The 22,080-nt window shown below is 39.5% G+C and overlaps 1 protein-coding gene across 2 annotated transcripts in view; it reads left to right on the top strand.

The window, feature by feature from the left end:
* The window catches only part of stpg2 (sperm-tail PG-rich repeat containing 2), a 35,421-nt gene that overhangs the window by 1,687 nt on the left and 11,654 nt on the right, over positions 1 to 22,080 (top strand). For both annotated transcript variants that reach the window (XM_086174390.1, XM_086174391.1), the window contains exons 4-7: positions 403 to 573; positions 10,333 to 10,448; positions 12,465 to 12,576; positions 18,713 to 18,820. In XM_086174390.1, coding sequence (XP_086030516.1) covers positions 403 to 573; positions 10,333 to 10,448; positions 12,465 to 12,576; positions 18,713 to 18,820 — 507 coding nt within the window. The remainder of the gene's footprint in view (positions 1 to 402; positions 574 to 10,332; positions 10,449 to 12,464; positions 12,577 to 18,712; positions 18,821 to 22,080) is intronic.

Raw genomic sequence — 22,080 nt, 5'->3', positions numbered from 1 at the left:
GCAGTATATTAAACATGGATTAGTAATTAAGTACGTTCAAGGTCATCAATAGGATGGCAAATTTGCATTTTTGTTATATCCCAGATATTTCTTATATATGTAACATTATCATTTTGAGGTGAAAGGCAACTCTTCGTCAAATCCACACACCTTGCATTATTAGTGGTGAACCTAGTATAGAAGGTATTTATGTCTCGCATCTTTCCCCCTTTTAAGCTTTGCCTAACTTAGCATATCTTGCTGTCTCTCCTCCTTCCCCTCGCTTCCTCCTCCTCTGCCCTTCCTCTCTGCGACATATTATATTGGCCCCAGGCGCGGCACTCAGCTGTTCTCTAAGCCAGGACATCTTCTCCATAACAAAAACTGATTTCTCTTACTACTCTGTCCTTCTGTTATGTGTAGTGGCAGCAGCGAGCGAAGAGTATCTGGCTAGATAGTCAGTCAGATATTCCATCCATTCCATCCCGAGGCCAGGCCCATGGCTATGAGGAGGATGCCCTTGGTGTGCTTCGCAAACAGCAGCCTCCACCCAGGGACAACACCCTGGGGCCAGCCTACTACAATCCATCCCTTGTAAGAACACACACACACACACACACACACACACACACACACACACACACACACACACACACACACACACACACACTTGGACTATGAGGTGCAAACTGATTCAGAAACCAAGAAGCAGCACTGTAATGCTATACATATATCCTGATCTGTTTCATACACCACACCACACTGAAGAGTCTCCGTGTGTTTAATAGCAAACACACACATGTTTTAAGCATGTGCTGCATGACAGCCAGCGCGCACACAGCTGCACATCGATTCTCTGTATTACATGTATAAGGTATGTACTTACAAGCTCATACTTTATCTCATCCCTTCAATGTCTTCATTTACTCACTGGCTCCCTGACCTCTAGACATTTAAACTCTGACATAACTCTTAACAGGTGATATGAGCCCACTGGCTTTGAGCTACTTTTGATTTATAAAAACATGGTTAAGTCACTTTTGTTCAGATACAATACTCTCTCACGTTGACATACATGATACAGATATCCTTCCCGTAGTTTTACCTGCTGCTGTAATTTGGCCTAAACAGCTCTACAAGGTTGGTTAAAAAATTGTATTTTATATTGAGACATAATTAACTCCTCTTCTTTGCTTAATACTTTAGGGTGGTTCATAAAATTAATAGACATTAAGGCTGATCAATGGTGTGATTAATGAAAAGAAACATGCTGCATAGATGTGGGGAGTTGCTGGAGTGCAGCAGAGGTTGCAACATGCTGTACAAACACACCATCAGCATCGCTTGTCAGCATGCCTGCACAGGTTTCTCTCTGTCTAAATCTATATTTTATTGCGTATGAATTCCATATTCGGCACAACATCATTATGCGTGTACATCTTTGTTTTAACAAATATATTTTAAGCTTTGAGCTTTTATATTTTAAGATAGATTTGATACTTTCTGTCACAATTATTATTACTCATGATGAAAATTGTCACAAGAAGTAGTAGCCAATTTACATGTCTGCATCTGACACAGGTGTGAGATGCAGCTTCCTTGTGTTCAATCATAAATCGATGCACACTTCGCAAAAGCTGTTTACTCCATATGTGGCGTGTATTGACTGCACTTGGATGGCCTGTTCATGGCCAATTCAGGCCAAGCTCCAACATTAACCTCAATTCACACCTTAACATTAAAACACAGAGTCACATATCTGGAGTTTGAAAATATATCGCTTATAGAACGTAGAGTGCACATTTGTTCCTTGAATGTGTGCACCCATTAGTCTGTGCAAAAGTGTGTCTTAGTCCGCTTATGAGGTAAGGTCCATTAGTGTTAGACAGATCTAATGGAAAACGTACCCCTCCCCCTATTCGGTTGTCCCAAAATCCATTTCCATAGCTAATGACTTCAGCTCCACTTTGCAAAAGCCGCAGTGCACCAATGCTTATCCATTTTACATGCTGACAAAGAGAGACATTAGTAATTATTCTTCAAGCAATATTACAGTATTCACTTAAATAAACACACATGCCTGCTAGACTGGATCTCAATTAAGCAATTCTTCATCCGTTAATGACCAGTTGAAGTTATCAGTGTCCTTGAATGTTGGCCAGGTTGTGTCAACACACCAACGCAGGCACAGAGGTGTGCTTTGATTAGCGGCTATCAGCGCTGTGTCAATCCACATCACTTCTTTATGCCAACTTCTGCTGCCCTTCCATTTGATTATCCAGCCCCTCATTTCTGTGCAGAGGTTTTTATCCCTTTGTCTGACACATGTTTCTTTTAAACTCAAAAGACTTTTCCAGCCCTGCGCTCCAGCTGAGTTAAAAACTGCTGAGAGGTGGAATGAGATGGCTTTGCAAGGATGTAATTTCAGAGTAGCTGCTGCAACTGTTGGGTGATAAGATATTTGAGTAACTTCTCATCTAGAAAGATGTGGAGGAAACCGAAAAGTATCTTCATCAGTTTTTCCCTGCTTGGGGTTCAAACTAAAGCGACAATTGCGTCGCAGTCTGGACTTAAATTTACATTTAGTTATTTACTCTGTTATTAAATCTTGCAGATAATTCTAGCACAGCTGACTAAATCATGATCCAGGAGGAGGCATTACAAACAATATCCAGTCTGTTCATGAAAAATTAGTGTATTTAGTGATTTACACAGACAAGAATAAATCTAAGCAAATGCAGACTTCGCCAATTTTTAACTATGATATCATTCGAGAGATTCTTTTTTGGCTTTACAAGAATTTAATGAATTCTGCATTTCTAATATGCATAATATGTATAATACACTGGGCAATACTCATATGCAGAAACTTGTACTAATTCATTTCTGCAATAAGTACAAAGCAGTGGGAACAAAGAGTTCCAGAAAAATTGACTCAACTGCTGCCTTTTGATTTGAAGTACAGTTTTTGATGTGAGACAAAGAGTTGACCATGTTGGCAAATATACGTTATTACTAACAAACTTCAATAAGATAATGCAATGATAGTTTTTCCCTGATAATTTATGGTAACCGGTACCTAACCTTCTCTGAGAATTTTGGACGGGGAGTAAACAGACCATGGACAAGCCCATGGCATTGCGGTTATTTTGTACGCAATTACAAAACACAAATCATCATGTCTGAAAGTATTTGTTTTTTCAAGTACGTCAATTTGATATATGACGAGAATAGAATGAAAATGTTAAGACATTACAACCGGATCCATCCTTTTTATTCATATCAGTGCCACAATCTAAGAGAGTCGTTTCTTGGGACTCAGTGATCTTTCCACTAAGTTGTATTTCAATTTGTCAGGTTTTTTTTGTGTGTCTAATCATGCAGGCAGATGGACAAGAATGAGTGGTGTTCATGTCTCCACAAAGGCATTTGTAAATCAGTGGCTTTTCTTTCTGTCTGAAACAGATTCGCCCCATTTGCTTTAACCGATTCTTCCACGGCCCTCACGACTCTTCTCTGCAGAGATGTATGAAAACGGTCCAGTTGTTTTTGCATAATCCCTCTTCTGTTTGGACCGATGCGAAGGAAAATATAAGCCAAGGGACGTGGCATGCGAACAGAATCTGCTCGGGGAAGCTAATGATGAAACTAATGCTAAAAACTTACAGACTGAGTGACAGATTGGTAACAGATAAGGTTTTGAGAAACAAACCAATTGTCTTAGTAATTTGTTGGATCATGGCAAGTTTCTCCTTGACAGATTATTCAAGCTGCTTGGAAATAACACTACTTTTATTGCTTTTGGCTGCTCCCTTCAGGAAGCCAGTCATCAGGCATAATTTAAGCTTCTCCTGTGCAATGAACTATCCTTCTTCCACTCCATCCATAAAACTCCTCTCTGGTCTTCCTCTAGCAGTTCCAACCTCAGCATCCTTCTATCCAGACCCTCTTTACATGTCCAAACCATCTCAGTCCGAGTTTTATCCCTAGAACATTTATAATGTGCTGTCCCTTTTGAAGAACTCATTCCAAACCCACTGGTTGGTTTTACTTGGTCGACAACTGCCAACATGACTGATTTACACTTTTTCCACAGACATTCAAAATGATCTCTCACATGGAAGCATCCTGGTTCTTTGTTTCTTTTCATCTCTTTATTTCCCAATTTTTTAGGCATGATGCAGTTGGAGTCCGAAATTTATTATAATTGCTGTTTTTGTTAAATACCAATGCATACTGTCTGTGGTCTCAACCACAACAGTAGATGCTATGATGATGTGAGATGAAAATGTGTGGGCAAGATTGATTTGGATTCAGATTCATGCTGTGCGGTTTCTTTGTGGAGAGGACATCAACAGCCTGCAGGATTTTGCTCAGGCTTTTATATTCGGTCAAGTTTCTTTCCTCTTTAAAATATTAAATACCTTGTCCTTCCATTTTTATCAGCGACGTATTCATACATAATAGTTTTTTTTAGCCTTTTAAAATCTCTCCTTGACATAAAAGTGCAATTTGTGCAAACGAACTCGCGAATGAGCTCTGGCTGTGATACCATTGCAGTGCTCGTATCTGTCCGTTCGCTATGCAGAACAAATATTTTCACTTTTAAAATTTTAAGCATCTGATCTTCTTTGTTGCTTTCTCGCTCCCTATTTTTTAAAAGTCGATTGCTAGATCACAAGGGACGGAACCCCAGATCCTATCCTTCAGTTTCTCTCAGAGTTGAGATAAAGAGACCCCACGGGGAGAGGAGAAACTTTGAGACGCACAACCAGAATTCCCTCCCTTCTTCCAGTCTCTCATCAAATAGATAAAGACAGTTGGGTCAAGTTTTAGTCATGCTTTTTCTACAAGTACATGCTGTTCTTCTCTTCTCATTTAGCCCAGGAGTTTTGAGTTTGACAGATATATGATGTCAAGAATAATTGAAGTTAATTGGTAACCAAACTGTCATGTGGAATCTACACATGACCCTGCTTGACAGCCAAACTGTTTCAGGAAAATGAAAATATATGGCTTGTTTCATGAATGGTGGTTTCATTTTTTTTGGGTGCCATGGTGAGTAGCGCCTCCGCTTCACAGCAAGAAGTTCCCTGGTTTGATCCTGATAGCTGGCCTAGCTTTGTGGAGTCTCTGCGTTGGCATGGGTTCCCTTTCACGGTCCAAAAATGTGTGAAAGCGAATGGCTGTATGGCTCTATATGTGGCCCTGTGTGCAACTGCCGACTGGTCCAGGGTGAACCGTGTCTCTTGCCCAATGACAGCTGGGATAGGCTCCAGCCTCTGCGACCCCGAGAGCAGGATAAGCGGTATAGATAATGAATGAATGAATGAATATCTGGTTGGGATTTGATAATATCATCCATCAAATTCAGATCTAATGGCCTGGATTTGACCGACCTTTCTTACCTTTTGTTAAACCCAGAAATGAAAACCAAATAAAAACACACAGATGTGAGGGAAGTGTCACACATTGCAATTTGTCAAAGGGCCAGCTGAGGCAGGCTCCGGATGTGACTCAATCCCAGTGTAAAAAATATTTACAATCTCGCACCGTTTTTTATTAGTTTTGTGGATAAGGTCATCGGAAGAGACTATCTTGTTCATCTCTTCATTATTTCATCTTCCGCTGTCTCGGCACTGTCCTGCTTATTTGATTAATACTATTTTTACCAAGCCATTTTGCTGAAAGGTTAGGTTTGTCTCTGTGGTCAAATACTCGGGTTATTAAATCCACCAGTTACATAAACAACTTAGGTTGCCCATAATTAGTGGATAGAGATGAACAAAAAGTCACATCAGAGGCTTTCAACCTCTTGTGAAAATAAAACTGTTTTCAGTCTTGACTAAGAGAAGAAGGTTCACAGGCTGGGATCTGCAGCCCTGAACACAGGCTTAGCCGATGGATCCTCTCGGAGCCCCGAGTCATGTAACCTCCTAGACCAGGAGGTTGAACACGAGTTTTGAAGGGCGATTTATAGAAGTGAGGGCCGGCCACTTAATTACTTTGTGAACAAAAAGGAAAGGCTTGAGGTAATATCTGGACACTACATATGAGTGCCGAGAATATAGGAAGAGGATAAAATGGTCTGTCTTTAGTACCCGTCAAGTGCCTAGGATCAATGGTAATCCTGGAGCAAAAGGTGTCACATTAGTCAAACAAGAAAGTAAGTGTCATCGACTTACTCCAAATCTTTCAGAGAAAGAAATTGCTTCAAATTGCCTTTAAATTTACAATTGCATTAACCTGCTAGTTGGACTTAAAATCATATATTACCAAATGTTTTGGCACGGGGGTTAGATCAGGGTAGAAGTGTTGGAAATCAGACCGATTACTTGAGAGGCACCACATAGATTTATTTTTTCTTTATTCCACTGAATAAATGTTTTTACCATCCAAGATTTATGTTCTTCAAGGCAGTTAACTGTGTTGACTGAGCAGAATGATGTTTGTGGAAAGATGGACGTTACTGTACCTTGTGGCTTGTTTCAAGGGAAGACTAGCATGTAATAGAAGTGTGAGTCCATGTTTACATCTTTCAATAGAGGTGGTTATGAATGACCATAAGTCATGAACCATCTCACACTTGTATCCCCAGAATCCTAATAGAGCTGATTTGAATAATGTTCCAAAAAGCATAATCTGTATCTTGGCAACTGAGCCCATCCACCCTCTGTGGTGCATGGTATTTGAATTTATTTATTCTTTTTTTTTTTTTATTGAATCATGCCTTTGTTACCTGTCAACAAAATGATTATTACTATATTAAATCTTGCAAGGAGAGGATCAGGAATTGGGGTTCTTCTCACACACCAGGTTCTGAAAATGTTCTCCAGGGAAGACAGTGTACCACCGGTTATCTTCTGGGTGGTATTGATCACCCTCTGAAGAGGCATACTGTCTGCAGATGAACAGCTGGCGGAGCATTGAGCAATGGTAGATAGACACCAGGAGCCTTTGCTCAATAGCTGTTTTTCCGCAGTGGATACTCAGAGAGGAGTTGCTGGGCTGTTGTGTTGACGGCAGAGGAGAAATTGTAAAGTATATGGTTGCCGTGAAACCTGTATTGGAGTCCCTGTATCCACAAAGCACGCTGAATGTGAAGTGGTTCGGCCTTTGCATTACTACACTTGACGAAGATCATGAATTCCTGTTTTTTTTTTTGTCGTTAAGGGTGATTGATTTTTTTTTTTTCTCAGAGCACCACGCTGCAAGTCTTAATTATGACACTGCAGGGTGTCTGTTCTTTCCCTCAGATTAATCTTTTCACAGTGGTGCTGTCCCTAAACTTAATGATTGTCTGGTGCAGCGGTAGTAGGGGGCAGTCATTTGTATATAGGGCGTAGATAAGTGGGCATCAACACAGTCCTTTGGGTAGCTGCTGCTGAGTCTGAGAGCAGGGCTTTGGGTGGTGCGGTCAGTCTGGAAGTTTGATACAGTATACACAATATCTGTGACCGAGTAAGCTGCATGATATGAAGGGCATAACTATAAAACTTCCTGACAAAGAAATGTAAATACAATGTGAAGGACTTTGTTTAGGGTATTTTCTGTAGCAAATTTTACTCCATCAGCAACCTGTACTGTTTTAGGAGAATCGTGAGAGAATGGTGTTGATCCACCGCTGAACCAGATTCTTAAAACATGTTATGAAGATCAGTGTTAGGGCAGCTGGACATCAATTGTTGAAGCTGCCGATTGTTTTTTGGCAAGAGGAAGCTCATTTACATATCTCCTCAAATAACCATGTCACGGCCTGTGGCGCTCTTCGTCACCTCTGAAAGTAGACTTTAAATTGAGCTCTGGCTCAGTTTTAGCTGTTGTTGGATGCTGATGAAGGAGCTGTTGGGATTGTCTCTTGTGTGCTAACCTCAGAGCAAAGTAAACAGTGTGTTCCCCTGTCACCATTGGCAGTCCTACTTTTGCTGATTTTGTAGATGGTGATCTTTGGTTTACGACGTCACGCATGCCACGGGTTCTTGGTAAAGTGGTTAGTGATGGGAGGCATTTGTTGCTCGACCTGAGGACAGGAAATTGTCCTTGGAGTCTTTAGCTCTCCTTCGCTATCTAGGGCTCCTGGCAGTTGTGTTATTAAACAGTTTTTTAAACGTAGAAGAACATTGTTCTACAACTCTCCTGAAAGTGCTGATCTTCAAAATGTCTGTTTGTCCTTTTCCAAACAGTCCTGCAAGTAAGATTGTTCATGTCTGAAGTCTTTTAAGTGGATTGGCTTTTCTCCTGGGAAGAGTGTATGATGGGGTTCGGAGAATGGAAATGTGGATTGACTGGCAGTAGTGTTTACCTAAAAGTGTTTTTGATGTTTGAATAAGACTTGTCAAATGTTTTTCCCCCTAGAAGCAGTTTGATGTGTTGCGCCAATTTGAGGTAAACTACCTTTACGTCTGCATGATGTAGCAAGTACCCTGAAGCCACAATGATACGGGCTGCTTTGGGGTACGTGCTCTGTTGTACACTGATAGGACTGGGCATGCAGCCCAAGGCTTTGCTAGTTCAGTATTTGATGGGATGTAAACAGTACCTCCTGCTGGAGGTGAAAAAGTACAGAGTCCTGCCTTCAATTGTCAGGGGCTCGAAATCAAATGGATGGTGGGTGTCTATGAGTTCAGTAATAGAACATCAGTTTCTGTGTTTTGAAAATATATAACCCCGCTGCTCTTTTCATAGCCTTTTTCTATCCCTGTGAAATTATGTGCAGCCTGCTAACTCTATGGCTCTGTTTTGAAAAGTCTTGCCCCTAGCTAGATTCAATAAACTAATTTTACAAATAATGGATCCGGTATTGGCAAGAAACATCCCGTTTAGCTTTGGTCTTCTTTAGCTTATTATCCTCTGCATCTTTCCCCATCATGTATGGACCATGAGCAGTGGGAGCAATGTCTTGCTCATCAATGCTTTTACAGTCTAGGAGGAACTCTGGAATCGAACCAAAAAAATCCCCCTTAAAAAATCCCTCACGATTGCCTAATTATCCTGTAATCCCGCCATACTGGCTGGTGGTGAGCATTGGTGAGCAAGTGTGATAAAATAATTGGGAACAGACCATCGTGTTGCTGTCAGTGCATCCAGCCAGCCTTCGCATACTGTATAACCATCATTTGATGATGGATCGTCATTCCGTAGTCAGTCTGTGGACCTCGTTTCACATTTTGTTTTTCTGAGCTTTTACCAGAAGGCCAAAATGCCAAGATTTAACAATCTGATGACATCTCAGGTCGACCCAAGTGATCCAGCTACCAATCTAAATGTTATTCATTGGACTCTGTTGGACTGCAAGTGCAGCGCAGTCTGTTCTGTGGAGACTAACTGCGTGAGAGTTTCCAGTATTGGCAACCAATGTTATGGAACACAATGGAAACTTGGGATGCACTCAGCAGAAATGATAGTGTCATTGACATGAATGTAAAGCATCAAGTTATCAGGATTTGTTCATATCATTCAGAATTACAAAGAGAAACATGGGATTTTTTTCAATTTATTTTTTTCATGGTGCTCCAAATGATTTTCTGATTTTCAGTGATTATTAAAGAGATATTCAAGCCCCCTCTTTAAATTCCAGACTGACTTGTTCACAGACTCTTGAAGTTGCTGTTATATTTCCTTCGCATTTTACTTTGGCACATGGTTATTGATTTACTTAAAAATAACCTGACTTTTTTATTTTGTACTTTGTTTTTTTTTAACGATTTGAGCAGCCCACTAACAATCCTCTGTGATCAACGCGATTGAACAGAGGGATGTATTCAATGCTGTCAGTAGAAATGTATTTGTGCTTATAAACACTGTTTAGATTTGATTAGTGTATAAAATGAAAACCTGCACCTCAGGGGTACTTTTCACAACAAATTCTGCACTATCCAATGGTAAATATTTTTGTTTTGAAACCCTTGTTTTTTTCTTTAAAACTCATCTGCGTTAGTTTTTTGAGGGGAAAAAAAAACTCAGCTGCATCTGGCAACTGTATTTTTCAGTGAGTTGTTAAGCTGCAGGGTGGAATGGCTGTATCTTAAAGGCCTGAGGCAGATAAAAAGGCTGTAAAACAGATAAGACCGGGCAGAAGGCCCCCGTTAGATTTTGACACACTTTGGCATTTGGCTGAACTTAACATTTAGCTCAGCCTCAAACTTCATGTGCTTCAACTGGAAGAGAATCCAGATAACTGAGGACGAGTTTATTTTGTCCGTCCATTTATCATTTCTCGTCTAATTCCCTGCCTCCTCTTCTCATCTTTGTTCTGTCATTCTTTCTGCTTGGCCATCAACCCCTCGCCTACACTGTTCTTTAAAAAAAAAAAAAAACCCTGTCTCTTCTCTTTCTTGTTTTCTTTCTCTGTAGTCTGAGATGAGTTCAGTGCAGAAGTATAAAGGTGTCCACTTTGGCAACATGACAGGGAGGAGAGGTGAACTGGCAGTGGAGGATGGACCCGGCCCAGGGCAATATTACCCTGAGAAGTGAGTATTGCATGTGATTTATTAAATCAGATGACTAATAACTGAGGTAATGAATTCTGAATAAAACTGATTGCATCATAGAGTCAGTTGAGGCTGGGAAATATGAGTATTCCCTTTCGAAAAGTTAGATGAATGATGAAGTAAAAAAGTACCACCCTAATTCAATCAACAGGAAGGTTTTGTTTCTACTACAGCGGGGGGAGGGAAACTCGGCCGGTATATTTAGCCAGAAAAACCACGCCCTCACAAACAGCCTCACAACAAATGAATGCTGACGGTTTGTTGGTCAGCATCATTCTGGCACTAATTTTTGTGTAATTTTGCAAACAAGTCTCAAATTCCCTGGGCCAATTCATTTCAGTTAGTAGGAAAAATGTTTTTTTTTTATTTGACATCAGCCTTGAAAGAAGTATGTAACGGGAGTCATCGCAGCCTTGCTGCTCTTCATCATCATGTGCGATCAGATAGTTCAGGCACTTGACATTTTTACTCTTCTACAATTATGAGAGCCATAAAATGATAATGTGACATCACTACAGTACAAATATAGATGAATCTCACTTTTTCATGCAGTTTTTTTTTCAATAATCATAATTATCATTTCAATAGGTACCATTTAAATGTTACATTAGTGTTGCTTTTGCGCCAAGCTTTTCAAACAAAAAAGACGGAAGGATTCTGAAAGTTTGCAATGAATTTTGACTTAAAAAATAAAGCATTCTGTTATAAATACATGATTAAATAAAATGTACTGAAAGTGGTTCCATGTGTATCCTTTGTTTTGTTTATAGCTTCTTTAATTATTCTATGGTCTGATTAGAAGAATACTGATGACAAAGCTTGTGAGGCAAACCTCGCCCTGCTGGGCAGAGACGCTTCCCCTCCAATATCCAGCTGATAAAGGCCATTTAATGAGCTTATAATATTCAAAACCTCTGATAATAGTATGTATGTATGGAATAAAAGACCTTATTAATGGCCAGTTTGAAGCATGAATAAAGAACGGAAAGGTTGGTAAGATTAGATATCCTAGCTCATTTTAATGCTTCCCAGAGCCTGGCTAGAGATGCACGGCAAACAGAGGAACAAAATGATACATTACTTTGACCTTAGAGTCAGGTGTGTGACATTTTACTGTTTCTGATGATGGTTTCTGTGGACGGTCACCATGAGGCAATTGTGATTGATGGGTAGATTTCAGGACTCTTCATTCACATGCAGGTTAACTTATTGGCAGCTACTGGCAGATAAACTGTACGTTACCCGGTCAACAGTTCATAATTATCACCATTATCATAATCACAATTATCATAATTTTTACCTAAAAATGTAGCATCAGTTGTGTGACGGAGAATATTTTCATTTTTTATATGCAAAGCGCCTTCTTGGAATTACTTGAATAGGTCCATTGATTGTTTTTTCCTCAGAACATTTTTTGTTATTTCAATGGCACTGGTGCTGTCATGGGGCTGAAACTAATGATTATATCAATTTTTGATTAATCTTTTCAGAACGTAACATGATTCTTCTCAGGACCCTCCAAGGTTCCACTTAAGCCTCTGGCATCTCACAGGCTTTCCTTTTCAGATTGTCTCTGGCTCAGTGCGAGATGTGTCGCCACATCAAGTGTTGCCAGTGAGGAAATTCTTCGAAAAAAATTCTTCTTTTTCATTTTTAGGTTTATCAATGAGGTTCAAGAGCAACCGTAGTCTGTCGGGGGTGAAAACATCGTCAGCGGCTCTCAGCACAAAATGTACTTGCATGTGGCACTAATTATTTTGGACCTTGAGAAAGGAGTGGGCCACTATTGTGAGAAATGAATGAAACAACTGAAAAGCTGTCACTTAAAATAGTTTCTAAATGTCTTCTAAGGCTCCTGTTTTTACCTTCATGCTCCCACTTGTATTTGGAGGAAAGTGGAAATTGAAAAGTGAACAGGAGAACTGTGATGTTTCCACCTGTTGAACTTCTTTTTTTCATTGTGTCCATTATTGTTTTCACAATAATCTCTCCCAGAATGGTGGAGACCCTCTATGAGAACGTGAACCTTCACAAGGAACAGAGGGGAAGAACGGAGCTCATTGTACCGCGTTACCATGAGTTGGTTCCCAAACAAGAAGAAAAGAAGGTGAGGTTGTGCTTATTTGGTTTGCAGATGAGAATCTGAGAGCCACATTTTTGAATATTTCTAGAAAAAAGTTGCCTCCGTTGCTTGTACACCCCAGGACGCTGGTGTTTTTAACCAGAGGTAGCAGAGGGGGACTTTTGTTAGTTGTTGTGATCAAGCTCACCTCCAGCCAAAGTAAAAAAAAAAAAAACCCTAAGACTTGATTTTTAAAAGTCCCTTCACTCTGCACTGCTGTCAAAGTTAGGGATATCACTCAAGTTGCACAGTGCAAATCATTGACAACCAGCTTGAATTTGATGCAGACTGTAAGCAATGCTTATATTTTGCACAAGGAATTCACAAAAGTCACTCCATTGTCCCCTTTCTTGAATCAGAATCTGTGATACCTTTTTATTATTATTATTTTTTTTTTAAAGATATTTAACATTTTCTAAATTGGCCATTTTGGTGCTTTTTTTTACATTCAGAGATTTTATTGGATGATCTCGTTTGTTTGTATGTATTTTATTTATTGGGTCAATGACTCTGTGTGAGTGTTTGTTGGTTTTAATGGAGGATTTTACCTGTGAAGGTTTTGTAAACTGTAAGGGGCAAAAGCACAAAACTCAAAACTGTAATATGGAATTTATCTTCCTTTTTAAAATATAAAATCATACACACTTTTGTCCCAGGCATTGACTGTGTGCTTTTACCTTGTGAGAGAGAAACAGGGAGGTGCTAATTTTGCATCTGTTTATCTTTCTCAGTCAGGAGAAAAACCTTAATGGTGCTAAGAATGAAACCCTGGAACTGGCTAGTTTATACTGTTAACGGCTTTTCAGAGAATTTTCCAGCTAAATTATACTTTTTTGCTTACTTTATACATACAGTGTAATAAGGGATAATAGAGGAGCAGAGGCTTAAATTCCCAAATTTAATGAAAATATACTACATACACACACATTACCAGTAATCATACTGTCTCTAATAAGCCAGTGATTGTGTTTCAAATAGTGAAAAGCAGACAGAGGCCATTGATACAGACTCAGCCAACAGAAAGGTTTATACTGAAGCGTATGCTTTCAGCAACACAATTGGTGTTAAGACGGTCCGAGACAGTCCCAGTCAATTGTCTTATCCCATTGGTTTGCAGATGTTCACAAAATTAAAGAGCAGTAAGAATTGCAAACTGTGGCATGGCGACCATCACCTTTCCAGATAGTATGCTGCCGGACAAATTGTTATAGGGGGCTTTTTTTTTTTTTGGCGGTCAGTGGAGATGTCATTGTTGAGTTAATTCAGCTTTAATTAACAGAATTATTTATGGCCGTGTTCGGTTTAGAGTCACTGCCATTCCAGTAAGCCGATATAAACAATACCGCTACCCTAGCCCGGCTAACAAAATTAATGTTATTAATTAAACCTGTGTTTGCCTTGCAGTAAACACGGCCTATTGTCTTTCATTTTTCGTCTCCGTCTCAAGCTCAACGGCCGCATGGGCAATTTCATTTGGATGATTTTGAAAAGCATTTTAATAGAACTGAATTATTTGTTTTCCCTCTGTCTTTGATTTTGTTTCATACAACAGTGTTATAAAAAGCTATGTTGCTGAATGTCAGTTCAAAGCTACATTTACTGAGCAGCAGCCACTATGTCTTCCACTGACTTTTACAAGACTCTGGTAAACCCTTAAGTAGGAGTTTAGAGAAACGAATCAAGCAGCTGGATTCACTGATGTGCAACATCTGTCTTAACCATGATAACTTACTGGTCCTGCTAGACCGAGCATGGCTGCAGCAGCATGCTCTAAAGTTGACATATCTGTCAACTTTAGAGAAAATGAAATATACACTTAAGTGGTTAAGAATTCCTTCTATTGCAGAGGACAAAAGGATGCTCTTTCTTCTGTAGCGTATACCTTGTGATTCCGCTCTGAACAGCACACACATGCAAAAACATTTTCTCCAGTGCCTGATTTCAGACATATGTAAGATTTTATTGTATTTTTACTGGACACCATAATTTCCCCCCTTATCTCGACTCCAGTCTTCGACTCAAAACAGTATTTAACTGTTTTAATGGCCTTACTGAATTATACCCTTATAGTGATTGTACTGTAATTAATATAATGTCTTGGTATTTAAGAGTATATTACCACCGTTCTACATTTTTCAAGTAGTGAGCTTTAAACTTGGCCACAGCAAACAGACAAGTGATTCCTTTCACATTTCTCTTTATGATTCTCTCTTAAAAAAAGAAAAAGAACCCCTCACTCATTCTATTCAATCAGATTTTCATCATTTTGATCAAATATAAATAAATTTGAAATCAAACAATGCTTGAATTGTCAACTGTAAAGTATTTTCCTGTTTAAAAATGCAAATGGGCATTGTTCGCACAAGAGAATGCATTACGTTTATCAGGATTAACAAGATAATTCCACTATATTTCGGGCGGAAAAGGTGACAAAGCAGATTCTCCTTCTCATAAAGATCAGTGGAAAGAAGATACTAAAATGAAGCAGACTTGTTTTTGCATTTCATCAGAGTTATTGTCTCCATTTATTAGAATTTTAGCGGGTAATATCAGTGCACCTAAACCCTGGGGGCTTATCAGATCAGATGGTTACACACTGTACCGCTCTGATGCCTCATGTTAACCATAGACATCCATTCAAACTTGATTTATTGTTTATTCACTCCTCATTGTATTTCTTTGAATAATGAGCTGGAGTTCTGCACTGCATGTTTATGTAAATGAAGGGACCAGGTTACTGTGTGTACAACCACAATGCTGCTGCTCTCATTTATAACCAGAGTTGCTCCATATTTATGTTAGGAGCAATGAAAACTTCACTCTTGTATTGTTCTTTTTTTTTAATGTGAGTAATTAAATTGTACAATTTGACAGTCACTCCATGGGGGGGGGGGGAGGGGGGAGCAGTTTTTCAAATATACAAAGCATTTCACAAGAAAGGTGAAGAAAAAAGTGCACTTGTATCTTTGCATGTTACACTCCGAAAACAAAGACTATTGAATATTGCAATATTTACCTTTTTTGATTCAAATGATCCTCTATTTAACATGCTAGATTCAAATGTGGTTTATAGATATCAAAGAATGTGTGTTATGTCTTCCCTGATATGACAAAAAAAAATAAAAAATCATGAACCCTTGTGGAGATTTGTGCTCTTGGAGAGCATCAGTCTGCAACCTTTTCTTCCTTTACTCATCTTGAGGTATTGGATTTTACTCATGGTGGGAGATTTCCTTTTCCTGCACTAATACCGAATGATTTAAAATCATTGCTGGAGGATGTTTGTTAAAAATATTCAACTTTTTTTTTTTTCATTCTTATTCAAATGTTTTAAAGTACACAAACACATAACATTGGGAAATCATATCTTCTTTATAGTGTTTTAACCCTCTCAGGCTCAAATTAAGTTGTAGTTGCAGGAAAAATCTGATATTTGGCTGTTGCAAATCTGCAACATCTGCCTGGAGAAGCTTAATGGTCATAGAAAACTGGCATTGAGATGACACAGCATATCTGAGTCTTTCCCTTGGAGGAGCAACTACACATTTTAATCAGTTTGACAAATAGCTATATTCTTTTCACATTACAAATTGATTTGGATACATTTTCAATTCAAATCCATTCAAATTCTTCAAAGTAAAAATGAACCTCATTTGAGTATTTCAGTGGCGAAGAAAACATTTCTTCTTCAAAGTTTTTTGACTGAACCCATTCAACACGTTTTTGGTTTATAATTTTCTCATTTACCCACAGAGGGCAGTATAACATAAGCTTAAATTAAAGATTGGCAACCAAACAGGTGTACCTATACACACACACACACACACACACACACACACACACACACACACACACACACACACACACACACACAATGGTTGAATGGAGGGGAGTTACTCACCTGCATATGAACTTGAGTGTGAGAGCAGAGTAGTGTTTTATGATGCCTTATAATCTGAGGCAGAGTCTGAAAAATGTTGGACTGGATTTGTGGAGAGTGAAGTGAATGTATCCCCACTGTCAAGGACTCACATCTGTGCTTTTCTTCTCACCCTCCCCTTTCTTGAACATCTTATTCTGCCGGCTCCCCCCTGCTTTTTCATTTCTCTTATCTCTTCATTTGGGTGTTTAAATTCTCTTAGATATGAGAGGAATTAATAAGCATATTGCATCGTAAACCTCTCAACTGAAAGCATCTGGGCTGGGGTAAGTAAGGCGTGTGTCCTTACTCCCAGATATACCATTATATCCGTGTTCATTATATGAGATGAATAACTTTGGTAACAAGTAAACATGTTTTTGTCAATGCGATTATTTATGAGTATGACTTTGAAACAACAACGCTACATTCACGATCCATATATGGACCCCCTGCCACGATGGCTGCACCTTCATCAGTCATCATTAGTACTTGACACCTCACCTCACATGCGCTTACACACGCACACACACACACACACACACGCACACACACACATACCGACCAGATGGGTCATTACCCACAGTGGGGACACTCAGGACAAACACCTTTACTTCCTTGAGATCAGCAGACAGTCTGGCCCTAATGACTTGGGGCAGTTGGTGTCCCATAGAGTTTAAGAGTCTTTGTGTAGGATTTTTTCCGTTAAGCAGACATTCTGACAGGCCAAGGGCAGAGACTGAGCAAACCCCTTAAAGAGGCCATCAATTTGCGTATCTCTCGAATCAAAATAAAAATGGGATGGGCTCTACTACTATGCCGCCTTATTTTTACGGCATGAAAATGATGCTTTATTATCCGCCCTTGCTCAAAATGATGTCAACTTCATGTAACACCATTATTATGGTTGCTGTAACATATGCAACACCTGTTTATTTTTGGATGCTGGGAGACAACGCTGTGAGTGTTATTCCATTTCTTTCTCAGCTTTGCAGCAAATACCTCCCCATCTTTTCCTCATTTTCCATATCCTGTCCATATTGTGCTTTAGCTTGTCATTATTGCAGACATTACCTGCTCCTACTCAGGGCAAAAATAGCCATGTCTAGGAAATCCCTAACAGTCGATTCATTGTTGCGGAAAGCCATCATTTGGTAGCCAACACTGTTTAATGAATTGCATTCCCACAAAGACCGCAAGAAGTTTCATGATCTGAGACTATTGCAATACGACTTGTATAATCTGACCCGGTAGCACCTTTCCAGTGTCATTTTTGAGCTCAGAGGTTGCAGCTGTGCATGCAGGGACTCTTGACTTTTTGTGTATTGGCCTTAACTGTCACAACAAAATCTGTCACAGCTGCAACAATCAAAATGTGTGTTCTTGCACTCAACTGTCAGAGTGCAGATCCTAAACAAAAACAAACAAACTCAGCGGCCGCTTTTTATTTACCCACATAACATATGTCATATTCACAGCGGAAAAGATGCTTGTTTCTTCACGGTGTTTTATGACAGGACATTGAGCCCCAGGAACACATGCTGAAATTCACCACGATTAAGAAATCAACGGGATTTTACTGCACATCTAGTTAAACCCCCCATTGGGTTAACCACAAGTACAAAAAAAAATCCTGGCTGGATTCATCATGAGCGTGGGAATAGATTTCCTTCTTATTGTCAGCATCTATGTAAGGTCTAGTGGTTTTAGCTGGCTTTCTATTTACAGTGTCTGATGGAATATCATCAGTATGGCTCAGAATGTGCTGTCTGACATAGTGAAGAGCTCAGGTCTTTGGCATTGCGGTCAGGTTGCAGAGTATACCCTATATTCCTGGATTTTAGATTAGGGTAGGATGAGTCCACTCACCTCGCTACACACTCAGCGATGCACTGAAGTGATGTTCTCGGGCTGGCGCATGTTCTTGCTAAATTGTGTTTAAGTGGATGCACACATTTGCAGTTCAGCTTCCTGTGTCTTTCTGGATTGTCCTAAGCTCTGTTTATATTTGATGAACTTCCTTTTCTTTGTTTTGGCTAAATAATCAGGTTATACAATGTCATGAATTACATGCTCATTTTACTGTATGCTCTTTATATACAGTTAGAATGGGCGGGCAACCTCAAATAAAAGGCAAAGTGATATCAACAAACAAACTCAAGTATGTGATTTTCTCCCTCTGTCCCTCTGTGATCCCATCAGGGAGTTCCTGGTCCAGGCCACTATTACATCAGTGGTCAGTTTGAGAAGCCTGGAAAATCCAGCAGCAAGACACAGCGGGTCACCGCGGCCTTCCTCTCACAGACGGAGGTAGTTTCAAATGATTCGATATTCACATCAAAACTGCATGAAGCCCTCTGTTTTTTTTTTAAGCATTGTTTATTTTCAACAGCAACATGGGCACTGGCATTCACAAGCCTCTTCTGAAATTTACCTTGACATTATTTTGTCCCGAGTTGACTCCTTTATTCATTTTACCTGAAAACTACTGCAGCTAACAAGAATGTAAATAAGACAGAGGCCCAGTGCTATTGTCAGTGATTATTTTTGTCACACCACCTCAGGTCAGCGTGGATGTCACTAATTTCTCTGTTTGGTTGAATGAAGGGCTTGAAAAATTAATAAAGATGGAGAAAAACTCAAATATATATATATTGGAAAATATTGGAAAGCAAGCAATGGCTTATATTTAAGTCACAACTAATTTTACTTAGCTGTACTTGGTGTAAATAAAATAGATCACCCAAGCATAGCATAAATGGATAGTATTGAATAATAAGATTAAAGTGAAAACATTTTCGGTCTTTAATCTTGATGATGAAATTGTCATCATGGACCGATTAGTTAACATGCAAATTTTGTGTCTGCCAGCATTCATTGACATTATCGGTCACACTGGAGCAACGCTGTATGCTGTAAACCAGACATTGACACACAGTATATCACCTAATAAAGCTAATGAAATTCATTTCAATCATTAGCGAAAGGTGGGGTGTTCACGCAACTGGTAGAAATGACTCATTAACATTAGCATTGATTTGGACCTCTCCTAGCTCCCTGATAGACGACCGAAAGGGAGCAAATCATCTTGCTCTTGATCCATCAGAAAGCCCTGCAACGTTGACCAATGTATTATCAACACCATCTGCATTGTTTTGCCCCTGTGTGCATATTTTATGCTTTTATTTGATATATATTTTTTAAAATATTTTTGCAGAGTTTTTTTTGTCACCATATAAATTTGCATAGAATGGCCAGGATTGAGGGGTTGGTAGAGCCGCCTACATGCTCAAAAAATGTTGTAACACTGTGGCGCATATTATTACCCCTTAACAAAAAAAAAAAGGTGAATGCTGCACTTGAATGCTGTATCCCTTGTTACTGGCCGCGACTAAAATGCTTTAAAATATTCAAAAGTATGGCTTTTAACTGCATTCACCAACAATTTTCTTAACATGGTCTTAAAATTTTCAATCAATCAAATTGTATTGTCGTTTCATCTGAAACTTGGTGAAATTGGTGGTAATGTCCATCCATCTTCTGCTGCTTATCCTGCACTAATGGTAGTGGAGGATGCTGGAGCCTATAAAAGAAGTGGGGTACACCCTGGACTGGTTGCCGGTCAATCGCATCGCCACATATATAGACAAACAACCATTCAGTCATTCATTTGGGGAAATTTTTCCCAAATCTTCCCTAATTAACCCAATATTTTTGGACTGTTGGAGGAAACAGGATAACCTGGAGGAAACCCACTCAGACACAGGGAGAACATGCAGACTCCGCACAGAATCTGTGGTGTGAGGTTGAAGCGCTAGCCGCTGCGCCACCGTGCCGCCCTGGGTGGAAATAGAACATCCGGTTTACTACTAGTATTTATTATTCTAGAACTACCAAATAAAATGTTTTTCTTTAATAGTCCGGTAATATATGACATACTTTCATCCTTTCTTGAGGAAGAGCAATCAGATTTTTTAGCTGCAAACTGTGTGAGTCTGTGAATAACTGACACTGCAAGGAAAAGGTTATCTGTGAGACATCGCAGCCTGTCGCCTGCAGCTCTTCATCTGACACCTCACTGTGGCTCCTCTTTTCCATTACCAGATGCAATATGTTGAATTTGACCTGCTGTCAAAAATTTCAGAAAATGACATATTTTTTTCGAGAAACACTTTAGGTAATTAACTATCAGCGCTTAACACATTGACAACTATTATTCATCCTGTTGATACTTGACAATAAATGTCTGCTCATGCTGTAAACTCACAGAGCTATGCCACAGGAACCAAACTCCTGGCTTTACCAAACTAAACAGGCTCAGAACTCCGAAATTTTAGAACGGCAGCTTGGACAAAGAACCCACTCTGTTTAACAAAAAAAAAAAAAAAAACACATTTCAGAAACTGTAACCTAATGAAATTGGACCCATGGACCATTTGCTTGTATTTAAAGCTTAGGTCAGGAGGGAGAGTGCAAGGTTTGGCATGTATGGCGGAAAACCGATGCACCCTAAGGAGGCAGAAGGAATTCCAACAGCCATGCTCTATAGTTAAGTGCATTTAACTTGAACCTGCACTTGAAATCATTGACTCGCTAAAGCATTACTTTGGGTGACGCCCACATTCAGGGTTTGATAATTAGTGAGCAACTGGATTGCATCATGGGGCGATTATTATTATTTTTTTTCTTAATACAAATACTTTGCTACTTAATTGATACTTTGGATGTCAACAGCGGCCCCAGTTGGCCTCAGTCACCAGTCTATTTCTGTGACTGGCACTGTATTGAAAGCCCTGCTGTAGGATGTTGCCTCGCTGGACGTGCATCATTGAGCACTACGTTTTGTGTGCTCAACACAAATATTGTTACATATAAAGCACGATTCTGTCATTTGGATCGGACTACCATGCACGGGTATTGATTTTACCTGCTGCGATAAATTTATTATTCTCCATTGGTTGATGTAATGCGAGATAAAAAGAGGCAATGATCAGACCACTACAAGAATATTAAAGCTGTAACCTGGTAGACTAACTTGAAATTTCTCTAAGGAGCAAGGATTTCAGTATGGAATATTTAAGATTAATTTACAGATTCGAGAAGCAGAGCTGGGCTTTGCCAGCTTAATTGATGTGTGTGAAGAGTAGGCTTTCTTGAGGTGGGTGTGACGATGAGTTTATTAAGAGGCTCAAAGGAGTAAAGATGAAGAATGTGAAAATGTGTAGTTGTGCATCTCTGAAATAGCCAAACCCATCTGTGGCACTGCTCCACAATCACTCCTGGGAAACTGATATTTTAATCATCAATCTAACACACATACATTGTGAAGGTGTGTGCAGGAACCGAATCACATTGAAAAGATCTGCTGACAGACTCACGAGGCAGAGGGGTTTGCAAAGACAGTTAACATAATCTTAAATGCATTTACACTCTGAATGAACATCTAATCCCTGAAATGATTTAAATAATGCCAGAGACACACAAACCATTTTGCTGGCTTCTTGGTGAGAACAACTGATGCAAGATTTTATGTTTTATTTCACATTTGTGTCGGTGCATGCGTGTCATCG

Source organism: Fistularia commersonii, chromosome 26, assembly GCF_037954325.1.
Source record: "Fistularia commersonii isolate RoL2024-O1a breed Wild chromosome 26, RoL_Fcom_v1.0, whole genome shotgun sequence".
Lineage (NCBI taxonomy): Eukaryota > Metazoa > Chordata > Actinopteri > Syngnathiformes > Fistulariidae > Fistularia > Fistularia commersonii.
Note: the sequence above shows the minus strand (reverse complement) of the source record. Positions and strands in the feature narration are given on the sequence as shown.